Here is a 25,096-nt window from a genome sequence, read left to right as displayed (position 1 = left end):
ATAGTTATGAGTCTTCTACTCTTGAACCTGGTGGTGTGTTGGCATAAAAGCAAGTCTCCAAACTCAATTCCACCACACATCAAATACTTGTAATAGACAGGTTGCACAAAAGCAGCCATAAAACCTTTTCAGTCCCTCCAGGCACATTAACAAGGACTTGCAGGAGAGATTTACTGGTCCAGGAACTGTCTGGAGAAGCTGGAAATGAATTTTTTTTTTACTTGATTTGGAAGGAAGGTAGTCATGCACTTGAAAATGTGCATAAATGTAGTGCACTTAAGAGCTGTGCACTTTACCATATCAAAGTTATACCTCAGAAGACTGGTGGAAATAAATTATCATCCTGAAGTTGTTCACAGTCTGTGAGCAGGGAAGCTATTCTATTTTGTTCAAACCAGCAAACTCCTTGAATTAGAGGTTTGCCATTGAAGGGTCGCTGGGCAGGGATGAGAACCACACAGGTCTTTCGTAAGCACGCACCTCATTATCTTAGATCCCTGAATCAGTGGCCTGGGATCCTGTCCCCACACTCCTCTGAAGAAATGTTGTCATCATCATTTTTCTAGGTTAGCACAGTGAAGATGGCTATTTGGAATAGAGGACACCCCTTCTTTTGAGGACTCCTGCCAAGTCCTTTGTCCTTCAAAGTCTTCTATGGTGGATTCAATGGCTGCCTGTGTCCTAGTGGCCACCTTGGTGCCTGGGATTCCTCATACTTGGGCTACTGCTGCCCTCATTCTTTATTCTGTCCCATTTAATTGTAACCTTTTTTCTGGCACTCAACTTCTTTTGCCCTTTAAAATGACCTCATGTGGCCATTTTAACTAAATTTCTAGTTAGACTAGCAGAAAGATTTGGGGGTTGAAATAGATGCATTTTCCTGGGCAATAATACAGGGCTTTGCCCTGGAGATGGATATGGGAAGAGCTTCCCTGGAGGAGGAGAGGGAGGCTGCAGTGCTGGCAGAGGCCTTAACCCTAAATGCCAACTTGGATGAGTACCAGTTTGGCCTGCGCACAGCCTTGTAGTTATTCTCTCTGAAGTTGACAAGGCCAAGAGATAAAGAAGACCCTTTTTATCAGTTGCCTCTAAGGGAGGGTTTGGGGGTGGCAGTTGTGCTGGTTCTGCTTTGGCACAGTTTCAGAATTCCTGTGACTTGGGCTTCACTGCCCAGTTCTCTCACCCTGTTTCATAATTCACACACTCCTCTTGCCCCATACTCTTCCTTATCAGAGCTTCAGCTGCAAAGAAAACAAAACAAAAAACTTGCCCACACAAACAGAAATCCTCATCCACCTTGTATATGTTGTAGCAATGGTGGCAGAGACACACACACACATACACACACACACACACACGCATGCTTTCTCAGACACACACCCACACACCCACACACCCACACACACACACACACACACACACTCACATTCTCAGTCATTCATGGTTTCTCTCAAGTTGGTTTTTCTCCTCCTTGCAACAGCAGCAGCCAACACTGTTATTAAATTAATATATCTTTGCAGCTCCTTTTATAAGTTTTAAACTAGATTAATTTGCTCCTAATTCAGGTACCCTTAGTGATGTTCTCATAAGTAAAGCTAACTTTATGGAGAGACTGACGTTACTTTGCTGCTTTTATTCTTATTTATGATTGGATCCAACATGTAATAGATACAGATTGTGGGGGTGGGGGTGGGGGTTTGAGGGGGTGTTTGGTGGAGAGAGTTAGATGGCAGTGGACTTCTATGGCTATAGGTACCTTAATTTTCTTTCTGAGATTTAGATATTTCTCCTCATTGTTTTGGTTTGAGCTTATGGCTTTAACATACTCATTTTTAAAGATCTAAATATCAGAGAAGGCATAGGGATTTTAGTATTTAATAATTAACCAAAAGTTTGATACCTAACTAGCTGGTTCCTGGACAGTTACTTGATATTATTTATTTAGGTACTGGCGATTTAACCCAGGGTGATCAATCACTAAGCTATATCCCTAACCCTTTTTATTTTTTTGAGGCAGGGTCTCACTATGTTGCATAGGCCTTCAATAAGTTGCTGAGGCTGGCTTTGAACTTGTGATCCTCCTTCCTCAGCCTCCCAAACTGTTGGGATTACAGGCTGTGCCACTGCCCCTGGCTCTTCTTTTAAAATTACACTCAGTGAACACAGTAACTGGATGGATTAAATAAATTTCTTTTAGCATTATTAATATGCATGGGAAAGTTGTAGAACTTACTGGAACTTAGTGTGTTAAATAAATATCCCTGGCCTTCTGAAGCCAAAACTAAATATATTAGTTACCCTTAACCCTTACATTGTGGATGGAGGTGATAATTCTGGGGTTTCCCCTCTCTGAAAACCGAGAAGGCCTCCATCAGATAAGACTCTGAGATCTGCAGAGGTGGCAGGTAGTGGCCCAGGTGACCACTTGTAAGGGGTATTCCCTGTCCTTCCTGGTCACTGCCTTTGCCACCCCAGGTTGCCATCTGGGAGATTGGTATTGTGCTGTAGAAAGGAATTGGGCAGGGGTGGTGGGGGTTGCCTCTGACTCATGGTATTCTCCCTCCTATATCTTTCTCCCCAGCTTCCAGGTCTCCAAGATGGGGTAACAGCTGTTATCACCATACCTGGCTAATTTGGGGCTTGCCAGTTTCCAGTACCATGGTTAAAGGACTAGGATAGTGCCCTGATTCAGCCTCTAGCCAGCTGTGTGATTGGGCAGGTGACAATTTCACAGAGACTCAATTGTCTTCTCCATATAGAGATAATATTCTCCCATCAGCCTATTGGTTAAATGAAACAGCATTTGTGGGAGTCCTTAATGTAGTGCTTGGCAGTAGGTTGTATGGAGTCAATAGTCATTGTTTTAATTATTGATATGATAATAGATGTGGAAATTTCTGCTTGTCCCCACAGTTTTTGTTATATCATGTTACAGATTTTTTTTTTTTTTTAGAAGAAAAGCCTTTGGGAGAACAAATCTCCAAAGCACAGGGATTTGTTTTGTTTAAAAAAAAAAATTTCTTTTAAATGTTCTTGTTTGTTGTTTTAAATTTTTTATTTTATTTATTCTAATTTGTTATATATGACATCAGATTGCAATTTGATTCATATTACACAAATAGAGCACAATTTTTCATGTCTCTGGTTGAACACAAAGAGTCACACCATTCGTGTCTTCATACTTGTGCTTAGGGTAATGATGTCCATCTCATTCCACCATCTTTCCTACCTCCATGCCCCCTCCCTTCCCTTCGCCCTATCTGAAGTTTGTGTATTCCTCCATGCTCTGCCCCCCACCATCTCCATTATTAATTGGCATCTTTATATCAGAGAAAACATTTGGTATTTGGTTTTTTGGGATTGGCTTACTTCACTTTGCATTATATTCTCCAACTCCATCTATTTACCTGTAAATTCCATGATTTTATTCTCTTTTAAAGCTGAGTAATATTTCATTGTGTATATATACACATTTTCTTTATCCATTCATCTACTGAAGGGTATCTAGGTTTGGTTCCACAATTTATTTATTGTGAATTGTGCTGCTATAAACATTGATGCTGTTGTGTCCCTGTAGTATGCTGTTTTTAAGACCTTTGAGTATAAACCGAGGAGTGGGATAGCTGGGTCAAATGGTGGTTCCATTCCCAGTTTTCCAAGGAATCTCCATACTGCTTTCCATATTAGCTGCACCAATTTGCAGTCCCACCAGCAATGTATGAGTGTATCTTTTTCCCCACATCCTCGCCAACACTTCTTGTTGTTTGTACTCTTAAATAGCTGCCATTCTGACTGGAATGAGATGAAATTTTAGAGTAGTTTTGATTTGCATTTCTCTAATTGCTAAAGATATTGAACATTTTTTCATATATTTGTTGATTGATTATATATAATCTCTGAGAAGTGTCTGTTTAGGTCCTTGGCCCATTTATTGATTGGGTTATTTGTTGGTGTTAAGATTTTTGAGTTCTTTATATATCCTAGAGATGAGTGCTCTATTTGATGTGCATGTGATAAAAACTTGTTCCCATTCTGTAAGCTCTCTATTCACTTCACTGATTGTTTCTTTTGCTGAGAAGAAGCTTTTTAGTTTGGATCCATCCCATTTATTGATTCTTGATTTTAATTCTTGCGCTATAGGAGTCTTAAGTGGGGGCCTAATCTGACATGATGGAGATTTGGGTAGTGTCTCTGGTTTGATTTGTAGGTCTTTGATCCACTTTGAGTTTTGTGCATGATGAGAGATAGGGGCTTAATTTCATTTTGTTGCATATGGATTTCCAGTTGTCCCAGCACCATTTGTTGAAGAGGCTATCTTTTCTCCAATGTATGTTTTTGATGCCTTTGTCTAATGTAAGATAACTGTATTTATGTGGGTTTTTCTCTGAAAACACAGGGATTTTGTAAAATTGTAGTTTCATATGCTCAATGTTAAATTCATCTTCTCAAAAACTTTCAAGGGTGTAATTCAATGACACTTTGTACTATTACAATATTGTTCACCTGCCACAACTATCTATTTCCAGAACATTTTCATCATCCCCAAAAGAAACTCCAGTAAGCCGTCATCACTGCCCCCCCTACCCCCATGTGACCACTAATCACCCTCCTGTCTCTACAGATTGCTGACTCTGGATATGTCATATAAATAGAAACATGTAATATGTGGTCTTTGTGTCAGGCTTGTTTCATTGAGCATGGTGTTTCAAGGTTCCCCTGTGTTAGAATGTGTATCTTTTTAATATCTGAATAATTTTACATTGTATGACTTTCCCAGATTTAGTCCCTCATTCATCATTTGATGTACATTTGGATCATTTCCACATTTGGCTATTGTGAATAACGTGGCCATGAGAAGTAGTCTACAAGTTTTTGTTTGAATCCCGTTTTCAGGTTTTTAGGATACATACCTAGACATGGACTTGCTGGATCATATGATAATTCTATGTTTACATTTTTGAGTGACCACCAAACTGTTTTTTGCTATAGATGTACCAATTTCTGCTCCCACCAGCAATACCTAAGAGTTCCAATTTCGCCACACCCTTCACAACACTAGTTTTTATCTTTCTTTTTAAAATTATAGCTATCATAGTAGATGTGAAGTGATGTCTCATTGTGGCTTGGAATTTTTTATGATACTGATTTTGTATGTGTCTCAAATTTCCATATTAACCTTCTTAAGCCTGTCGTCCTACAGAACTACATGAAGAACCACCTATACAAAATCACCAATACGAGGAAAGTGTGAAACATTTTTCCTTGATAGCCTGTACCTAAGCATCAAGGCCTTGTAATGTGTAATATGAAGACACTTACATGATTTATTAGAGAAGACATTTAGGTCTCTGACTTCTCTCTAATTGCTTTTCTTTTGGTTTTAGGGATTTCCTCTGGGCCGTCTAAAAATGCTTTTTGAGCACACTGGATAAGAGCTGACCTGTCTACCTGTGTGGGACCTCCATACTCTCAACTCCTCTGTCTTCTGATGGCATTTTGATTGCATTGAGGCCAAGTGACTGACCAGCTGCTCACAATGAGTGATGAAAAGAACCTTGGTGTGTCCCAGAAATTGGTCTCACCTTCAAGGAGCACAAGTAGCTGCTCCTCCAAGCAGGGAAGTCGACAGGTAAAGTTTGACTCTTGCACATTTAAATCACCAGGAAGTTTAATGTGTTAAAATGTGTACATTTGCTTGGGAAATCCTTTTCTCAGTATAAGAATATTTGTTTTCTTGTTCACTGTGTGAGGAGAGTAAATTCTACACAACTTGAATCATTAAGCTTGTGTGCCTAGCTGGTGGAAAGAACTCTCCTCGGCTCTTTGTATTATTTTATTCAATCTTTACAACTGCCCACCAATGTAAGTATTAATATTCCCATTTGCCCCGTGAGGAAGCTGACTCAGACCAGGTTACTTGCCCAGGGACACACAGCTAGTAAAGAGCACATGAGAAACCAAGGTTGTGTTTGGCCCCAGAGCCCCACTGTATACCCTGCTAACCAAGATAAACAACAATCACTTTTCCAGTAATTTGAATATCCACCCCCACTTCCTTCCCCTCACCAAACCTTTTATGACAGCTTGTAACCACAGACTGCCCACGATAACTAAGACTCATTTGATTTACTTTACTAGTGAGTTCAGGGAACCTAATCAACAGAAAAAAAAAAAAATGGTTAAAAGGAATTAAGTAGGAGAAAGAACACACAAAAACAGAGAACTGAATAATTAACTCCTAAATAACTGTCAGGTAATTCTTATGTTGTTTCTTGGTTTTCTTTCTAATAAATGTCTGCTGGCAAGATCTGCTGGTTTTCAATCAAAGGCAGCAAATGCACATTAATCATTATGAGTCTTCCTCGTTCACATACATAGAGAAGAGGATGCCAAAATGCTGGATTTACAACCTGAGGAGTCTCCGAGCCTTTTTAGTACTCTGGCTCTGTTGGCATTGCTTTTGCCCCATGGGAAATTCTGGCCTAACAATCACCAAGTGTGCTCACTTCCAGACTTAAAAGCTACAATTGAGCAGCCTCCCACCTCAGGCACGTCCATACTTTTATGTCACATCAGCATGGGTCTTTCCATGTGAACATTGCCTGGGACAGGGGACTTGCTACCCACGAATCCCTGATTCTAGGCAAATTAGAGTTTGCTATGGGCTTGACACTGGGGAGCCCTCCAAGATCTCCTTTGAGGGATTTAGAAGGGCATTTTGTTAAATTTGTCTGTGTTTGAAAAAAAAGACTAAATTTAGTCACTGGCTAATGCCCCAGGGCTCTCTGGAGTTCAATTTTCATGAAGCTAACTATGCTTACCTGCTTTGCCAACTTCCACAGGGGTTTTCTCTCCCTAGGCCAAAATTCTGGTTGGGATTAGAGCAGAATGTGTGGTTTTCCTTACCCACCCCATTCCCTTTACTCCTAGTAGCATCTATTGTGTCCTTTGATAAAGGGAGAGAACATGATTCATTGAAGTAGCAGGTGCTGATAACGCCAGAGGAGTTGGAGCCGTTCCATGACATTCGAAGGCTCGATACTGCTGGAACTTTTTTCAGTGTGTTTGAAAGCAATTTGGTTTTCATATTTCTTTCTTTTGTTCTTTTTTTTTTTTTTGAGGTTATATCATAAAGGGTAAAAAATATATCACAAAGGGTAAAAAGAGGTATGCTTGATGACTCAACTTTTTTCTGACTTTGAAGGTTTGGTCAATGATTCATCCAATGGTCATCTTCTATATTTAAGATCTCCCACTTTAATATGAGTGTGATATTGCAATATAAATGTAAACACTTATATTTCATGTGTGGCAGAGAAGGTAGAGAATTTAATGTTTAATTCCTCTTTAGTCGGAATTTAGTTATAATGCTCATGTTTAATTTTTAGGAGCCATTTACTTGGGCCATCTGCTGTCCTAGCCTCTGTTAATGAAGAGTGTTCTGACCCAGGATAGACTTGAGTTTTCCCCTACATGGGCAGTCCATGTCAATTCCACCTAGGGCTGGGACGAGATTCTGATTGTCCTTCAGCCTGTCGCAGGGTACAGGGACCTCACAAGTTCTCGCTACCACTCTGAGTGAACGCAGCCGGAGCTGGTGGTCTTTTGGTTGCTAAATATGGTGATGACACTGTGTTTCCAGCCACGTCACTGGAAAGTACAAGTTATATGTGTAAAAGTTCAAAATTTCCATAGTAAGAAATTTAATTTGAAGAATGTTAAAACATAGCTGAATATTATCTGTACAACTTCCTCGCAGCTTTTAAAACACCAGCGTAAAGTCATTTCCAGGGTGCTCTTTTCCTTTCGGCTGAAGGGGATTCGTCTGATGTTGATTTTTATTGGCCGTAGTTTGTGGTGTTAGTTTTTCTTATGTGCTTTGGAATTACTGTGAGAGCCTTATCTTATGTTTGTTTCCTATGGATTCTTTCTCTGCACTCACCCTGACCCATTTAGGGATTTGATGTTGCCTGTATCCTACCGCAAGAACCTTGGTCCGGAACCAAGTCTTATGCTTGCAGCCAGGGCTTGCTCTTCCACGGTGGTGATGGACTATTCAAGGTCAACCATCAGGCCACTAGTCAGTGTGGCCCAGTCTGGTTGAGAGACTGTCTGCCTCCTCCCACCTCCCTGGGCAAGCAGAGTTTTAAAGCCCCCTTTCACTGTGTTGGGGGGCTTCCCTCTTCATTGAATTCTGGTGGTGAGTCTGAACCTTTTCCTGGGGACATTTTTAGCCCTGTTGGTCCACAGAAATAAGCTATCGAATACCCTTGCCTACTACATTTCTATTTGTTTTCTACTTTATGGAGATGTTTAAACTATTTTGTCATGATCTTTTCCTTCCAGCTTTATTAGAGTATAATTGACAAATAAAAATTGTGTATATTTACAGTGTATGCATGTTGTTTTGATATGTGTATACCTTGTGAAATGACGACATAGTCAAGCTAATTAATGTATCCATCACCTCACATAGTTTTATTTGTGTGTGTCTGAGGTAAGGATGTTGAAGATCTACTCTCATAGCAAATTTCAAATACAGTTAGTATCCATAGGAGTATTGATTCCAAAACCCCACAGATACCAAAATCTGAGGCTGCTCAAGCCCCTGGTATAAAATGGCATAATATTTGCTTATAGCTTGAGCACATCTTCTTGGGTACTTTAAATCATCTCTAATTACTTATAATATCTAGTGTGATATAAGTTCTGTATAAACAGTTGCTAGGCTGTATTGTTTAGGGAATGAAGACAAGAAAAACGTCTGTGTGTTTTCAGACAATTTTTTTTTTTCAAATATTTTCAGTCTGTCGTTTGTTGAAGCCAGAGATGCAGAATCTGCAGGGATAAGTGCATAGAACACAGTGTTATTATCTACAGGAACTGTGATGTAGAGTAAATCTCCAGAATTTATTCTTGCTGTTTAACTGGAACTTTGAACCTTTTGGCCGTCTCCCCATTTTTCCAGCCACTGGTCCCTGGGAACATCACCCTACTGTCTGACTCTCTGAGTTCAACTTGTTTAAATTCCACATTATAAGTGAGATCTTGCAGTATTTGTTTTTCTGTACCTGGCTTATTTCTCTTCAGATAATGTTCCCCAAGTTCATCCATGTTGTCACAAATGACAAGATTTCCTTCTTTTTTAATCTCTATGTGATTGTGTGTGTGGGTACAAATCACATTTTCTTTGAAGATATCTAGTCTAGTTTTTTATCATACAAACATGGAAGATCCCTAGGTGCTTGTAACTTTATATATATTTTCACTGTGTTTGGAATGGAGGTGGAAATTAGGAAGGTACACTACATGTCCAAACTTAAAACATCATGTGCATGAAAGGTTTTTCTTTTTAAATAATTTTTACTTAAATTCTCACCCAGCACAGCCAGGTAACGATCAGGGTTAGCCAAACTTTCCCTTGTCCTTTCTTTTCTGGAATTGAACTTGAACTTGTCCTTTGTACCTACCCCAGATCTTTTTACATATAATTTAAAGGTGCTATGTATTTATGTATGGCTACTGTGCTATCCATATATCTATGTTAAAGGATCTTGCTTCTTGAAGGAGAAAAAGAACTAAATTAAAGTACCTAGGCTAGCACAGAGGAGACATTCAGTAGTTGTGGGTTAAGTTAATGAATGAATCAGTATGCAGTTGCTAGGTAGAAAGATTACTATTCATGAAGCTCTGTAGATATAGGAAGTGGGTTAAGGGATACCTAAGTGGGAAGAATTGCTATTTAAGGACCTATACAATATGAGTAATTGCAATTTTCTTTTGTCTGTTTACCCCTGCCTCCTTACATTTCCTTCCTAGAACTTTCAAAGTAACACATTTCAGAAGCCAGATTAGGCTCCATAAAGATGAACAAATATGGTTGGTCTATATTTAAAGAGTTCTAGAGCCCTGGGCTTTATTTCTTTAACTGTTATCTATACAGAACCTATTAAAAGGTCCTGAGCAGGAAGATGTGAAGTTATAAAGGGCAGAGCAGCTGCACAAATCTTTACAAATAAGAAATCAGCTCTGATTTCAAAGACTGTGGGTTGTAAAGAGAGCACCATTCTTTTTATGTTTTGTTAGCATTTGGCATGAAAATCAGAAACCAGCAAGTAAATCCTGCCAACATAGTTGACAGCTGCTTCACTTACCATTTCAGGGGATTTGCTAGGTAAGTCTCCGTACAGTTCTGTAGTTCACTCTTGTCACCCTGCTTTCCCTGGGCTAATTGAAGGTTGCATTTGAGCTCTCCCTGGGTCACCTGATGGAAATTTAATTATGCAGGCCATTAAATTATGCTGCACTCTGCAGAGCATACCCAGTACAGGCTCAGTGCCAGAATCCATAAGGCAGGTGAGTTGAAAGGGGGAGAATTTGCCAAGTTTTGAAAAGTGCATTAAAGCTATAATGTTCAGGTGTTTATATTTTCAGCTGTCAATTTAAAAATGCTTAGTCCCATTGATTTCCTTTTAGTTCATCATGTCTTTAGGAATACTGAAATTTGCCATCTTTCTTTTGTTAAGTATGAACTGAATCACTGTCACTTTGTCCTAAGATGGTGTCTAAGTTCATTGACTGTTGCTACAACAAAATTCCTGAGACTGGGTGATTTATTAAATTATTAATTTATTTTGGCTTTTGGTTCTGGAGACTGGGAAGTCTAGGAGCATGGTGCTGGCACGTGCTCATCTTCTCATGAGGATCTTGTCCTGCTTTAACTCATGGCAGAAAGTGAAGAGGGAACACAAGGGGCAGCCTTGCTTTGTAACAACTCACTTTAGGTGACTAATCCAGGGCTTGGAAGAGAGAACTCACTCCTGAAGCAAAAGACATTAATCCCTCTTAAGGACCTAATCACCTTTTAAAGGCCCATCTCCCTACACTGCCATAATGGCAATCACATGTTAACCAGAGCTTCAGAGGGGACAAACCATGTTCACACCACAGTTGAAGGTCATAGAAGATGAAGGCAGTAAGCATGACTTCTGGAGCCAGCCAATGTGAATTCAGTCCTTGGCTGTTTATAAGATGGTTTTCCTTGAGCAGATTACATACCCTTTCCGTGCTTTGCTTCCATGTAAGTTTGTGCAAATTGCTTAGTTAGAACAGGGTCTGCATGTAGGAAGTCTATGGAAGTGTCTGGCAAACTATTCACCTTCCATAAGGGGAGTCCTCAAAAAGCCCTGCAGGTGACTGCTTCCTTATTGCCTCCTCTGGCTGTGAGGTGGGTGGCACCTACAGAGGCAATTTGGCCTGTGTCCAGGCTGCACTGAGAGGAAGAGTCTGCAAGGGATGCTAAAAGTTAAAACCATCTGATTGCAGCTCCTCAGATCCTTTCACACCATCCTTCAGAGTGTTAAATCAACCCAACAAGGCTGTATTGTTTTCTACACCATGGAAAGAAAATATGGCTCAGAGATAGGAACTGATGTGTTCTGAGTCACATGACTGATAAATGGTGGGGAACCAAGCTACTGTCCTATTGGTGGTCACTGGATAGTTTTTTTGTTTGTTTGTTTTTGTTTTTTAAGAGCTTAGAAAGCTTCTTCAGACACTAATTTCAGTTCCTTGTTCCTTATATAAATGAGCATTTAGACAAGACTCCATCAGCCAGCACCTCTTTGAATCCAGGGTCAAGACTAACATGAATGAGTGGAGCAGTCTGTGGCTTCCTATTGCCTGGAGATTTTTCTGGTGGACTCATCAGAGAAGAATTAACTACATACTTCTGTCTTAGTTTTCCCATTTCTCCTTTTATGGGCTTTTTACTCCTGACTGCTGACCTTTTCTCTATTCCTCTGGTTGTAAGATTGTACCCTGGAGGGAGGAAGGGCAAAGAAATAAGGCTCACTTCTCAATGTATTTCCACATTAAGTTTTATAAAGAAGCAACATTTAACATTGGAAGAGGTTAAAGCATCAGCTGAAAATGACATATTTGAGTTGTCAGGGTGTCTTTGTTCTTTCCCAAGTCCACAAATAACCGACTGTCAGCTCCATTCCCGCTTGGAAGAGCAGGAGAAATGAACTTCTAAAACACCTCTGGAAGCTGCCGCACTGTCTGTACTATTCTGCAAAATAACAAGCTGCAAATATATATTTGGGTGCATTTTAAAAATATTACTTTGATAAAAACTACATTAGGTGCTTCAAGAAAATGAACATACCTGTTCATGGTTGGCTGTGGCCATGGTGCAGGATGCAGGAAGGAAGGATCCTGATCCAGATGTTTTGGTTGGCAGTGTGACTTACCAGCTGTGCGGTTACTGGAATGTTCTTGAGCAGCTGTGGGCAAATGTGAGCTGAACTGACTCAACAGTTCTTTCCTGGGGAAGGGAAAGTTCACTGTAGTGATTTGATAATACTAAAATGCTAGCAACCCAGAAGTGATAGTGTAAACAGGACAGAGGCCAAACACAAGATCCCTAGAATTATCTAACATCCCGCTAAGGCCTACACCCTCGCCTGACCACTGAGTCCAGCTATTTCCCTCTGCACTTGTACACAAGCCCAGGAGAGTCACATTCCTGTCATATCTCGGCCTCATGTTCTCTCTTGCCCGAAGTGAGCTGAAAGGTGTCCACCAGAAGGTCCACCCACATATTAATTCCCAGAATCCAAGGGCCTTTGCAGGTGTAACTAACTTATGGATCTCGAGCATTCTGGATTATCCAGGTGGGCCTTATTGATAAGTCTTGTAAGAAATATGCACAGGAGGAAATGAACACAGAGGAGAAGGTGGTATGAAGATGTCGGAGGCAGAGGTCATCTGGAGTGCCAGCTAAAGGCCAGGGTACACCACAGAATGCCAAGAGCCACCAGAAATTGCAAGAGTCAAGGGAAAAAATCTCCCCAGATCCTGAAAAGGACCATAGTTCTCCAATACCTTGTTGTTGGATTTTTGGCCTCCAGAACTATTAATAAACTGCTGTTGTTTTAAACCATCAGGTTTGTGGTCTTTTGTCAGGGTAGCCTCAGGAATTGGACACACTCTACTTCTCACTCTGTGTCAGTTTTTCTGAGTCCCAGCTTGAGCCCTTAGTCCTAGCTAAGGGGGATATAGCTTTGAGAATTGTGCCCTCCTGAGTTCTAGCACCAGATTTGTTTGAATCTCCCATTTGGCACTCACAAATTTCAACTTGGGATGTTTTTTTTATTTTTAACATTTACTAGCTTCTTTGGCAATTGGGTTTACATCTTTGTGTCTCTATGCTGAGCTTTAGACCTTCAAGTAGGGACTTCCCCCTTAAGGAGAAGCCAGTTACAATCTGGACTGTACCCGACCTAATGCTAAAATCATTCCTTCTTTGATTTATAAGATTTTGCTAGATCTTAACCTGTCACTAAGTTCTCATTATGAGAACCAGTTATTGCAGAGTTCTGTAAAAACAAATCACTGGTGATTTGGAACAAAGATAAGGAAGAGTTCATTGTACTAAACTTATGCCACCTACACCTAATCATATGTGCATTATCATGCAGCATGTGTGCCTAATTTGACTGTAAATTTCAGCTCTGGAAAAGTAGTTTTGAGCACACTGCAACAGAGAACACTGTTATCAGCTGGTACTATCCACTGAGGGAGTGAGTTTTCTTGGTTCTAAGAGCCCTGTAATTGGAGTGTGAAAGTGTTTTATCACAGTACAAAGTCTGTATTTTGCTCCAGTGCTCAAACACCAAAAGGCAGGGCCTTCCAATGTGCCACTAAAAGATTCTACTTTTTAAAATAAAAGGCATTAAAGGTAAAATATTAAAATAGTGCTAGAAGTTATAAAAAGCAAAAATATCCCCACCTTCTCCTCTCTGGCCCCAGACACATTCACACAGGTATTGGGATTGGTGAGTCCCTGTCCTCCTGTGGCACACACCCAGGTGTGGTGCATTGGCCCAGACTTTCCTGCACAGGTAGGTGCCCCTGTGGAAAGAAGTCAGTCTTAGGGATCCAGGAGGGGTATTGAGTTGGAATCGGAAGCCTTGGAATTCTGGCTCTCAGAAGCTCCTCGCCTAATTTTGTGGTCCAAAGCAAATCATTTTGCTTAGATTTACTCATTTCTAAAATGAAAAATTTGGATAGATGAGTTACATATCTCTTTCAAACTCTGAGGTTCAAAACAAGTATTCTATAACTCTCTGGTGGGGGGCAGGGGCAATCATTATAGTATGCCTTGAAGCAAAAAACAATCCAGAAGAGACCCTTGAGTCCCGTGGTAGACAGCATTTTCCTGTCATCATCATCTTATTGAGAGTCAGATTTCTTCCACTGGGGAGAGAGTTGTGCTGGGTGGGACTGAGGTGGGCAGATGCCCCTGGAGGGACTCTACCATGTCCATGTACTTCTAGGTGATCTATCTATCCAGAGTGGACGTTTGTCTGAGAGGTTCTCTGTGTGGTCTAGACCCTGACCACAGATGGTTTCTACCACTTAATAATTAGTATCCTTGTGCAAGCTACTTTGGAACTTCAGTATTCTCATTTGTAAAATTGGAATAATAATACTCTCAAGTTATATAATTACCACAGAGGCACATAGAAACTGTTCAATAGATAGTAGTCATTATTTTTAATACTATCATCATTCTCATAATCACAACTATAGAGACCCCATCACCACGCTAGTGGACTATATGGCTACCAGGTATGGAGTGGAATTCATGGGTTGGATGTCTCCATCTTTAGTAGAAGCTACTGCTCTTCAGAGGACTCGGTGATGGAGAAAGTGCATAGAAGAGGCTATTCATAGCCTTAAAGGGCTGGATACCATTAGGGGAATATTTAACAATTGAATAACCTCCACATATATCTGAGAAACCTAAAAATGTACCAATGCAATTACAGTCATAAATGCTGAGTGAGAGTCATCAACAGGGTAGAAATAGTCATTATATGTGTGATGATTTTTTTAAATTAATACTGTTTTAATTATAAAACCATCAGTGATCAATACAGTTGCAGTAAGCCCTTTTTCTTTTATTTGGAAACCCAAGATGGGAAGGAGTTCAGGGGGCACTCCATGAGACCTGGCAGTTCACGTGTTTTTCCCCCCATTGTCATGATCAATGTCAATGATATCTGGCAATGACTCCTTTTCTTCTCCTCATTCCTGTGCTTTCTCAAGATTTTCCCCAAAGACCAAGTGCATATTCTCCTATTACATAAGTAATTAAGGCAGTAGTGTTTGTGGGGTGTGACTGATTAACAAAGAACACTGGAAACACTTTGGGACCTGTGTCATCTGGATGTTTGTTTCCCCAGCCCTGGTGTGTGGATAGGAACCACATCTCTGTGCACAAGGGAAAGGAAGGACAGTAACTCCTGGCACATGGTGGCTGCTCTTTCCTGCATGGCCTTCAGAATCTGAGCAGGCTCTTCATTGTTCAGTCTCTTCTTTTCTTGAATCTTCTCACTTAGATCCTAAAGTCAGAGATTGTACCTGAGCTTACTACACTGAAGCTAATGCTGCTGTGTGATATATTAGCTAATGTAATCACATAGTCTGTCCCTTATGCAGAGCTGGAATCCAGGACCTTATATCTCCCACCCATTAGTCCTGGTTTCATCCTTGGAGTCTAAGTAAGATCCCAATTCTTCAAGACAGTCTGATCTTCTGGAATGTGTTTACTCTCAGTGGGCTTTGGGTCCAAGGGCAGATGCAGAACCTCAGCACCCTTCCCCACACCTCTGATTGGAAATGTGCATGTGATGTTCAGGTATTTGGGTGCACAATGCAATTTGAGAAGCACTGAAGTTCATCTCATACACCACCCCTCCCCACATGAAGTTGTTTCTCCTTCTCCTCCTCCTCCTCCTCCTCCTCCTCCTCCTCCTCCTCCTCCTCCTCCTCCTCCTCCTCCTTCTTCTCCTTCTCCTTCTCCTTCTCCTTCTCCTTCTTCTTCTTCAATTGCTAATACTATCAGGCCTGCTGGTGGTCAAAACATCTTGAGAAAAAAGCATTTAATAGGCAAAACCACCATCTTTCAGGGTTTGAAATCTAAATACAGACTTGTTCTGACATCAGAGTTCTATTAATTGATAATCTATCAACAAGTATTTCCATGTGTCCATAGTATAATCACAAAAGGGACTATTTATGATTTTTATTCTTTCTTGATAGGCTTTACAAGATCACAAATACCTTTGAAGTTGATCAAAACAGATTAAATTAGGCTCCATGTGATTTAATACTGAGTATGGCCTTGTGATTTTTAAAAACCTAACAGATCAAGCTATTGGAACAACCCACTCTCTAGTCAGGCCAGATAGAGGCAGCCACAAACTTCTCTCCCAACATTTTCAGCTGCAGAAGAATGAAATTTTAAATCATTTTCTATTTCTGACATCACTGCAAAGGCAGCAACTGAGAATTCAGCATTTGAAAGGTGCCTAGGAGCTGTACACTGTGCAAACAGCTGTGCTGGAGGGAAGTGCTTTCAATTCGTGCACTCAGCAATATGGAAATGAACTTGGCCAGCTCGTGAGTATGAATAAATGCTTAGCTGCCTTTCCAACTGCAAAGCAGCTTTCTATCTTTGGCACTTTTTGACATTCAGTAAAACAGACTGAATTTAATGCCAGATGACAGGGCCAAACTGTCTTCCTTAAACTCAAGCAAAAACCCTAAAGCCCCAGCCCCCTGTCATATTTCTCTCTCTATCTGATATTTATGATGACCTTTCAGTGTGACTCCCATATCATGGGACATGGGCCCATCTGCCTTGGGCTGTCAGCAAGGCCTTCATGTCTAAGGTGGCCCACGTCCACCCTTCACAGTGTTTCAGGATTTTCAACTCAAGGTGCATCTCCTACTCCTAGCCACCGGGTTTGTGGAGGACAGCAGGAGCCACTCACCTGTTAGCAAGAGATACCTGCATCTCTTTTTAAATTTTTTTTCTGTCCTGAGATTCAGCTCATTTAATGCCTTATTGAAATACGACACCCTGTGGGACACTTTTTATTTTCCCCTGTCCTCAGATTCATTCAGTAAATATTTATTGAGGGCCTGTATTTTCCAGGTAATAAGATTATAATGAATAAAGACAGATTATAATGAATAATGCATGGGACCCACATTCTCAGGGAGCGGACAGTGCAAACAGGTTTGTGTTAATGCTGACCATCATCAGGAATGAGAGAATTTCTACTGGGAGGAGGAGGCTTGAGGCAAAATAAGAATTCACTGGGCTGAGATAGGGATGGGGCAGGCTTTGTAGATATTAAAGAGTGCATGAGGGAGGTTTGGCAGTCTTTGCATGGGTTAGCTTCCTGCCCCTGTGTGGTAGGACCACAGGACAGAGAGCAGGATCCCAGACCTTATTTGTCTCTCCCCACAGGGCACTGCTTCTTAACTCCTATCAGTGGTTTGGGGGTCTTGGCCACTTCCTGGATTAACCCACTACTATCTCCCTGCTGCATAGGATTCACTCCTTGTTCAACATCAGAATGTACGTTTTCAAACTACAATAAAGATGGAGCATTCAGGATTATGTAGCAGAACAATTAAAAATGTAGTCTCTGCAGTCAGGTGGCTAGCTATACCACTAGGTATATTTCTTATATCAGAGAGATCATCTAATTCTTTTCCTTAGTTTCCACATTCAAGAAATAAGAATAGTAATAAAACTAACCTTCAAGGACTATGCAAGGAATAAGCGTGATAATCTAAGTATGCCATTAACATGCTATATGACATATAATATATACTTAGCATTAGCCATTGTAATTGCTTCACTAATTCTTTTAATGTATTTATTAATAGTTACTATACAATGTTTTAGGAAGTAAAGAAGACAGAAAAGTTCTTGCTTTCATAGAACTAGAAAGTTTTCTCTAATAATTTTATCTTATTATTATTTATGTATTTTTTCAAGCAACCCCTCTGGACAGTATTTCCTGAGATACTATTTTGTGTTTTAAATCACATGCTATACAGAATTGAAGATACTGCTTAATACTTACTTGTAAGTTAACTACCTAGTGCCATTTACTTGGTTTGAGAATTGAATCTATTTTCTTGGTTGAAGACAAGAAAAAGTAATGAGCCAGGAGAATTCTCCAAGTTCCTATTACATATATAAGACTTTTCTGAGATTCTAAGCAAATTGAAAAGATAGGGATAAATTATCCCTATGATAATTTAGAAAGAAAAGACAAAGCACTGGGGATACAAATGGAAAAAAAAATCACGAGTTAATTAAATGCTAAATTATCTGGTTATGGGCAGCAGTAACTATTATTTACAGGAATACCTGACTAATGTGGTTTAGATAATTTAGAAATTTAATGGAAGGAGGTAGAAACAGAACTAAAATCTTGAAGAATTTACTTGGATGGAAAAGATCAAGAAGATTCTCAGAGGCTGAGACAATGTAAACAAGTTACAGATGTGAAAATAAAGATGAACACTATGTCATACTCATTTTCATATTGCACAAAGGCTAGGTGGCAATGGAGCCTGCAAATAAAGGGTTGTTGATTTTAGAAGAAGTGGGAAATCAATCCATGAAATCAATTGAGAGCCTGGGTCAGGGTTGGGGCTGGGAATACAGAAGAAGGGACAGAAATAGACAATTTGCTCTGTGCTTCCTGGCTATAATGAACTGCTCAGCTTTCCTCTGCCATGCCATTCTGCCATGATGTTCTGCCTCACTTTGCACCAGAGCTATGCAGTCAGCCTACCATGTGCTGAACTTCTGAAACCCTCAATGCTCCTTATTGAACAAAATCAACTGGAACTCTGATACAAGAAAGGCCACTAATGTAGTCAGCAGAACAGAGAAGTGAAGGGTGCTCTAGAGGAGAAAATGGAAGATACCCAGCTTAGTGTGTGTGCACATGCACTCATTCTTCACCAAAGGATCAGTGGTGAAAGTGATCTTCAAAGACCATGTCCTGGGGATTTACAGTATTTCCCTCTATTGGTATTTCTCTTCCTCTAACAATGTGTAACTTATTTGTTTGTTTGTTTTTTTAAAGAAAAATTTGAAGATGGAACCAATAGGACTTAGTTATAAGAAGATATTAAAATCCTTTCAATTTTCAAAGTGATTTCATTTACACTGTATCCTGGCCTGGTCTTCTTTCCCACAATAGTACACAGAATCTGTGCCAGGTTCATCAGCATTTATTAATCCCATCATCCCCTTAACCAACGTCCTCTTATTGTGAGAATTTTAATGGCCCCTTTACTCTCCTCAAATGGAATTTGCACACATTTTTTTAAACTCTCAACATCATGATTTTCTGTAATATAAAGGAAAATTCAAAGAATGTGGTTAATATTAAAATATACTTTTCCATATGTAAAACCCTGGACATGTTTATACCAGAAAACATAATGAAGTGGTCAGATACTCTCACATGTAGAATATAGTTACCATGAATGCAGACAACACAGGCATGTTAATAATATATATGTCATAGCCTTCAGTGATGTGGTTTAGGCAAATGGTGGGTGAAGCTTGGTAAGGTTAAACAAAAACAAAAACAAATTTATGTACTGTCTTCCCTTAGTTATTCAGTACTTGCATTCCTGAGAATTCAGAGTGCATAAAAACCCTGCAAAAATACATTGGTATATGTGTGAAACAGTCCACACTGTTTCTATGCCCAAGTGATTTGAATCAGACTTTCACTTACAGAAATGTATAAGAACACTTGGAAAGGCGATGGGGGACAACGTTTTCATTGTGCGAGACTGAGGCATGTTGGGATGTCTTACATTGTCTCCTGGCTCACAGCCATTAGGTGCCAGACACCTCCCCATCACTGTGAATGACACAAGTGACTCCAGGATTCCACAGGCTCAGGGGAGCAGCCTCAGCCCACTGAGAACCACTGGGGGTTGGGGACTGGCTGTCAGGTGTCAGCCACCAATTCAAGAATGGTGACACACAAGCAAGCTGGGGTGGGAAGATTTGGATGTGGAGCCCAGGAAAGGAGTTGGCTGCAGCACTTTCTTTCCCAGCCAAGGGGAGCCTTCAAACTTAGCTTTTCCAACCTGGCAACAGTTTCAAGTTCTGAGCCCAGGTGGGAGATAAAATGAGGAGGAAAAAAAGGACATTTTGTAGGGAAAAAAATGAAGCAAACCTTTTTTGACTTATTTATGTTAAAGGCCAACATATTTGCCCTAATTCCCTGCTCTTTTCGTTGGCTCACTGGGAGGAATGTACTATGTCTCAAGAATTCAGGGGCAATCTAGTTCTCATGTGAATCGTTGAAATTATTTTAAAATTTAATTCTTGTTTTCCTTTAAACTACAGGTGTGATTTTATCCATCCCCCCACTTTTTGTGAAATATGCAATGACAGCTAATCCCCTTGGCATTTGCTCTGTGCCCAATGGGAGGTACTGAGCAGATGTGCATGATTGCTTAGTATTAGCACTCAGCAGGTTGCCTTCTGCTCAGCAGTCTTCAGACAAATCCAAAGGGCTTGATCCACTTGAGTACTTTACAGAGGATTTGGAGCCTTCAATTTACATTTAATAACAATACTACACACACCCCTCTTTCACAAATATGGGTACGTTGTACCTAATTTGTAAATAGTCATTTGGCCCATAGATAATGTGCACACTTCAAGTTCATGCCAAATTATACCATTCCAAGAGTGTGAATCTATTGACAGCCTTATTCCAGGACCATGATTATTCACTTGCCATCAGATACCTGCTATTCACAGGATAGCAGGTTAGAAATCGTGAGGAAATCATTAGTAAACGTCTACTCTCCAGGAGCCTTTTGTCCTGTAGGGATGATAAATCTATATATATTATCATAAATGAATGGCGAGCCTTTGGAAAGGAAGATAGCACATTGATGTAGTCTCTTTCCACCTCTGGAGGAGGTAGCATTTTTAACTTAGGAATCTTAACGATTCATTAACATTTAGACAAGCAAAACACTTTAATTTTGAGGAATGGCTTTCTGGCTAAAATACATGTAAGCATAAATTTTTGTGGTTTTATGTAATAAGAAGTGTGGCTTCCCATCACTTAATGATAGGCTGTCTCCAGTAGTTGTCTGGATGTAATTAAGTGACTTTGAATAATTGGTAATAATTGCTATGAAGAAATCTCATTCAATGTTGCTATCTTTCTGAAAAAAAAAAATCTCTACATTGAAAGCTGAATTGCTTTTTTTTTTTCTTTCTTTTTTTCATCAAAGAAATCCCTTTCATAGCTCCAGATTCTGGGAGACCTCTGTGGATTTCACACCTCTGGAATGTACCTTTAACTCCATTCACAGTAAAAGGCAATCAGATAGGAGGTGCATAGATCTGTCAGGATCCTTAGAGAAATAGCTCAGTTGCTAATGTAGGAAAGAATTCTTGTTACAGAAAAAGTACTGGGCTTGATGGCAACGTGGAATCGAGCCACTAAGGACTTCTCTCCATGTCCATTCCCGCCCTGTGAGACCATTTGTGTCCTGGGACCTGAATGTAACTACCTTTGCTCCCTGGTGCAGGTCCAGGCTTACTGTCTCTCTCCAGGCACCTCTGGCCTCTGCCTGGAAGCTGGAGCTTGGACTCAGAGCAAGGTAGTCAATGTGAAATCTTGGCCAGGTAGGAAAAGACTTGTAACTGATCTGGATGGTAGTTACTGAAGTGTGTGTAAATTCAAGTTGAACTCTTCAGATACGTACATCTCATGTACACTATATCCCAATAAAAAGCATACATAATACTTGTAAAAGTAACTCTCAGTAACTGTGTTATTGCTGATTTTGGTTTATCTTATAACTTAGCAATGATTTATGAATTCTAAAATAAATTTTCAGAATTTTTAGTGTTTTTGAAATTAAAATTTGTTTTCAATTAGTTGAAATTATCTAAATAACCATAATGGAAGATTAATTGCAACAACTGTTTGTATCTCTTCAAAACTACAAATGATTAAAAAAAAAAAAAAAACGTAAGTTTTTGAAAATGAGAAAAAATTTATTTCTGGAAAAATAGGGTGAAAACACCTGTTGCCAAATCATCTGTTTGATGCTTCAAGATTTTCATTACTTAAATACTCAACTTTGAAGACAATTAATTGTCAACTAAGTTATTATTTCAGTCAAATTGTCATGCTTACTAACTTGCATCCAGTCTTATACTTTTGGGCCATGTCTTAAGCCAACCCTAACACACACACACACACACACACACACACACACACACACACATCCTTCCCATCCTGATGCCTGTAGCTTTTGGTTAACATTTAGACTGGAGTCTAGTGAGTGAACAGTAATTGTGTGCTGATGTCAAGGTGAACAAAAATAGAACTTGCAGTAAAATCTTTCCCTTTAGCTGTGGTTGTCAAGGTTCAAACATAAAAAGAGAAAGGAACATTCCCTTCTAAAAGAGGACTTTAAAAAAAATCAAATTCAATGCCACTGAATGATAGCATTAAATCTTTAAAGTCCAAGGACTGTATGGAAATTAAATTTGAATTTCTTTTTCCCCAACAAACACAGCCAGGCTCATCTTTGATGGATTTTCTGATTGTATGAAATGCTTCTTTATGTTATTATTTTTTTAAAGATAGATATTTAGCATGGACTCTTTTGTTGGAACAGGACAGCTGGGAAGTGGTGGAAGGACTGAGGGGGGAGATGAATTACACCCAGGAGCCGCCTGTTCAGAAAGGATTTTTGCTGAAAAAGAGGAAATGGCCCTTAAAAGGCTGGCACAAGGTAAGACATCGGCCTTGGCCTCTCCTTTACATGTACCCACCCTACCCCACTGAGCACCCAGTTCTGGGGCACTTAAACATTTGATTTGAAGTTGAAATTTGAGAGCAGGACGGGAATGCTTCAGTGGAACATCTCAATGAATTGTGCTTTCTTCCCCCAGAGATTTTTCTACCTCGACAAAGGAATCTTGAAATATGCCAAGAGCCAAACGGATGTAAGTCTTCTCATTGGTTCAGCATGCCGCTGAAGAATTCTGCAGGGGTATTCGTCGTCATCTCAGGAGTGAGAATGTGTACAGTTGGGGGTCACAGTGCCTTGAACTGGAAACCACAGAGGGCAGTAGTTTCTGCAGGAGGAACAGAAGTGCCAGACCCCTGCTGTCTTGTCCCTGGTTTCTAGGTGGGCTCAGTCCCCCTGTCAAGTGGAGGTCAGGGATGCGTCTAAGACCCTGCCATGTCGCCACGAATCTGTTCTGGTCTTAGGGGTTTTCAAGTGGGAAAGGACATCCTTGCAGCTAATAATGAAACCCAGCCCCAAATTTGGCATTCCCACTCTTTGTAGTGACTGAGGGTCTTGGCAGAAAAGGCCCTGGCCAACAAGACGTTCCTCTTGGAGGTAACACTAGGCAGTCACCGTGTAAGGGCTCTAAATGGCCAGTAGGCCTGCCCCTGGAGAGTCCTTCCCTCTGCCATTCCTCCCCTCCTAGCCTCTTTTAGCCTCCTGTCCATCCTCTTCCTTTTAAGTCCCTTATAAATGAACGAGGACACCAGAAATTAATTCAGCAGGAGCCGGTGCAGTAAACAGGTTCATTCCTTGTCCTGGGAGTCAAGCCATGGGGTTTGGTTCCTTGTTTCTCCTATTCCGGCTGTGTGAACTACTTGTCACTGAACCTCTCTGCACCTCAGTCTTCTCCTCTGTGAAGCAGAGTGCAGAAGACACTGTGTGCGCTGAACTCAGTGTTGGCTCACACGCGTGCTCCATCAGTGGTAGTGTCTGTGTTAGTGGAAGCGGAAGGTGAGGGGAGGGGTGGGGAGAGTGGGGAAAGTGACTATTACTTATAACACCGTGATTCTCAAGTGACCCTTTTCATGGTCTGTAGATAGAAAGAGAAAAGCTGCACGGCTGTATTGACGTAGGGCTCTCGGTGATGTCTGTAAAGAAGTCATCCAAGTGCATCGATCTTGACACGGAGGAGCACATCTACCATCTGAAGGTGAGGCTGCTTTCCAGGTGCTTTCTCCCATGTGCAGAGCCCTTTTGGGGGTTGTTTTTGTTGTTGTTGTTATTGTTTTGATACAGGGTCTTGCCGTGTTGCCTAGGCTACCTTGAACTTCTGGACTTAAGTAATCCTCCTGCCTCAGCCTCCCAAGTAGCTAGAACCATAGGTGTGCGCCACCTCCCCCAGCAAGGTTGTACAGAGCCCCTTTATACTGAGGAGAGATTGTCAGTCACTATATAGTCAGTGATGCCTTTTGGATATTCAGCCAATATGTAGATATTCATCACCAAAGTGTTCCTAATGGACCCTGTTGATATTATGATGGGACCCGTCTCCATTGTGTAGAACATTGCTTGAAGGGTTAGCATTCTTCTTATCTCATCCTTCAAATACCACTCCTCCTCTCTAGTGATTGTGCAGTGATCCATAACAAAAAAAAATCATGTTTCCATTATCACCTCTCCACCTGCAGCACCATCTTTAATAAAGAACCATTTACCATAGGTTAAACTATGTTCCCTGAAATACAATATTTAATCTGTGGAGCCCTATCTTACAACTTCAGCTAATTTTATAGGGATCCCATTTAAATTCTCATACTATGGTGGAATATCAGAAATGTTTTCTCTTCAAGTGTGAGTCTCAATCTGTTGACCTTCTTTTCTCTCCCCTACAAGTGGTATAGGAAGTTAAAGCATGAAGCGTGAGATCCAGAACTGGTTAGATCCTGACATGGCGGCTTACAAGCTGTTGAACTTTGGTTAATTATTTAATCTCTGAAAGTCTGTTTTCTTACCTAAAAAAAAAAAAAAAAAAAAAAGTATTATAGTCTAAAGTGCTCCTCTTATAGGGCTACATATTAAAAACTGGCATAATGTCTGGCCCACAGTAAACTCAACAAGTTTAGTTGCTGTTTTTTATTATTAGGTGGAAACAGTATTAGAAATTGAGAAGATACTAAGACTTTTCTTACTTGGCCAACTTACTTTGGATTTGGGGCTGAACTTTAGAAAATAAAAGTGCAAGATCATGAGCTCCAGGTCCAAATGTGTCCCTGTCACCTCCAGCATGTTCATGATGAGCAACATGGGCCTAACACATGCATGTGTTTGATTGGCTGGGCAAGACCGTCAAGTGCACCCTGTCCTTTAGCCTCACCGGAATCTCTGCATTAGCTCACTGTAAAGCAGGGTTTCT

At 40.4% G+C, this 25,096-nt stretch overlaps 1 protein-coding gene across 3 annotated transcripts in view; it reads left to right on the top strand.

Moving 5' to 3' along the window:
- The window catches only part of Osbpl3 (oxysterol binding protein like 3), a 181,294-nt gene that overhangs the window by 84,604 nt on the left and 71,594 nt on the right, over nt 1–25,096 (top strand). For all 3 annotated transcript variants that reach the window (XM_076835440.2, XM_076835420.2, XM_076835430.2), the window contains exons 2-5: nt 5,385–5,629; nt 22,564–22,680; nt 22,841–22,894; nt 23,780–23,893. In XM_076835440.2, coding sequence (XP_076691555.1) covers nt 5,537–5,629; nt 22,564–22,680; nt 22,841–22,894; nt 23,780–23,893 — 378 coding nt within the window. In that variant the 5' untranslated portion in view covers nt 5,385–5,536. The remainder of the gene's footprint in view (nt 1–5,384; nt 5,630–22,563; nt 22,681–22,840; nt 22,895–23,779; nt 23,894–25,096) is intronic.

This window comes from Callospermophilus lateralis, chromosome 1, assembly GCF_048772815.1.
Source record: "Callospermophilus lateralis isolate mCalLat2 chromosome 1, mCalLat2.hap1, whole genome shotgun sequence".
NCBI lineage: Eukaryota > Metazoa > Chordata > Mammalia > Rodentia > Sciuridae > Callospermophilus > Callospermophilus lateralis.
This window is presented reverse-complemented; position numbering and strand designations above follow the sequence as displayed.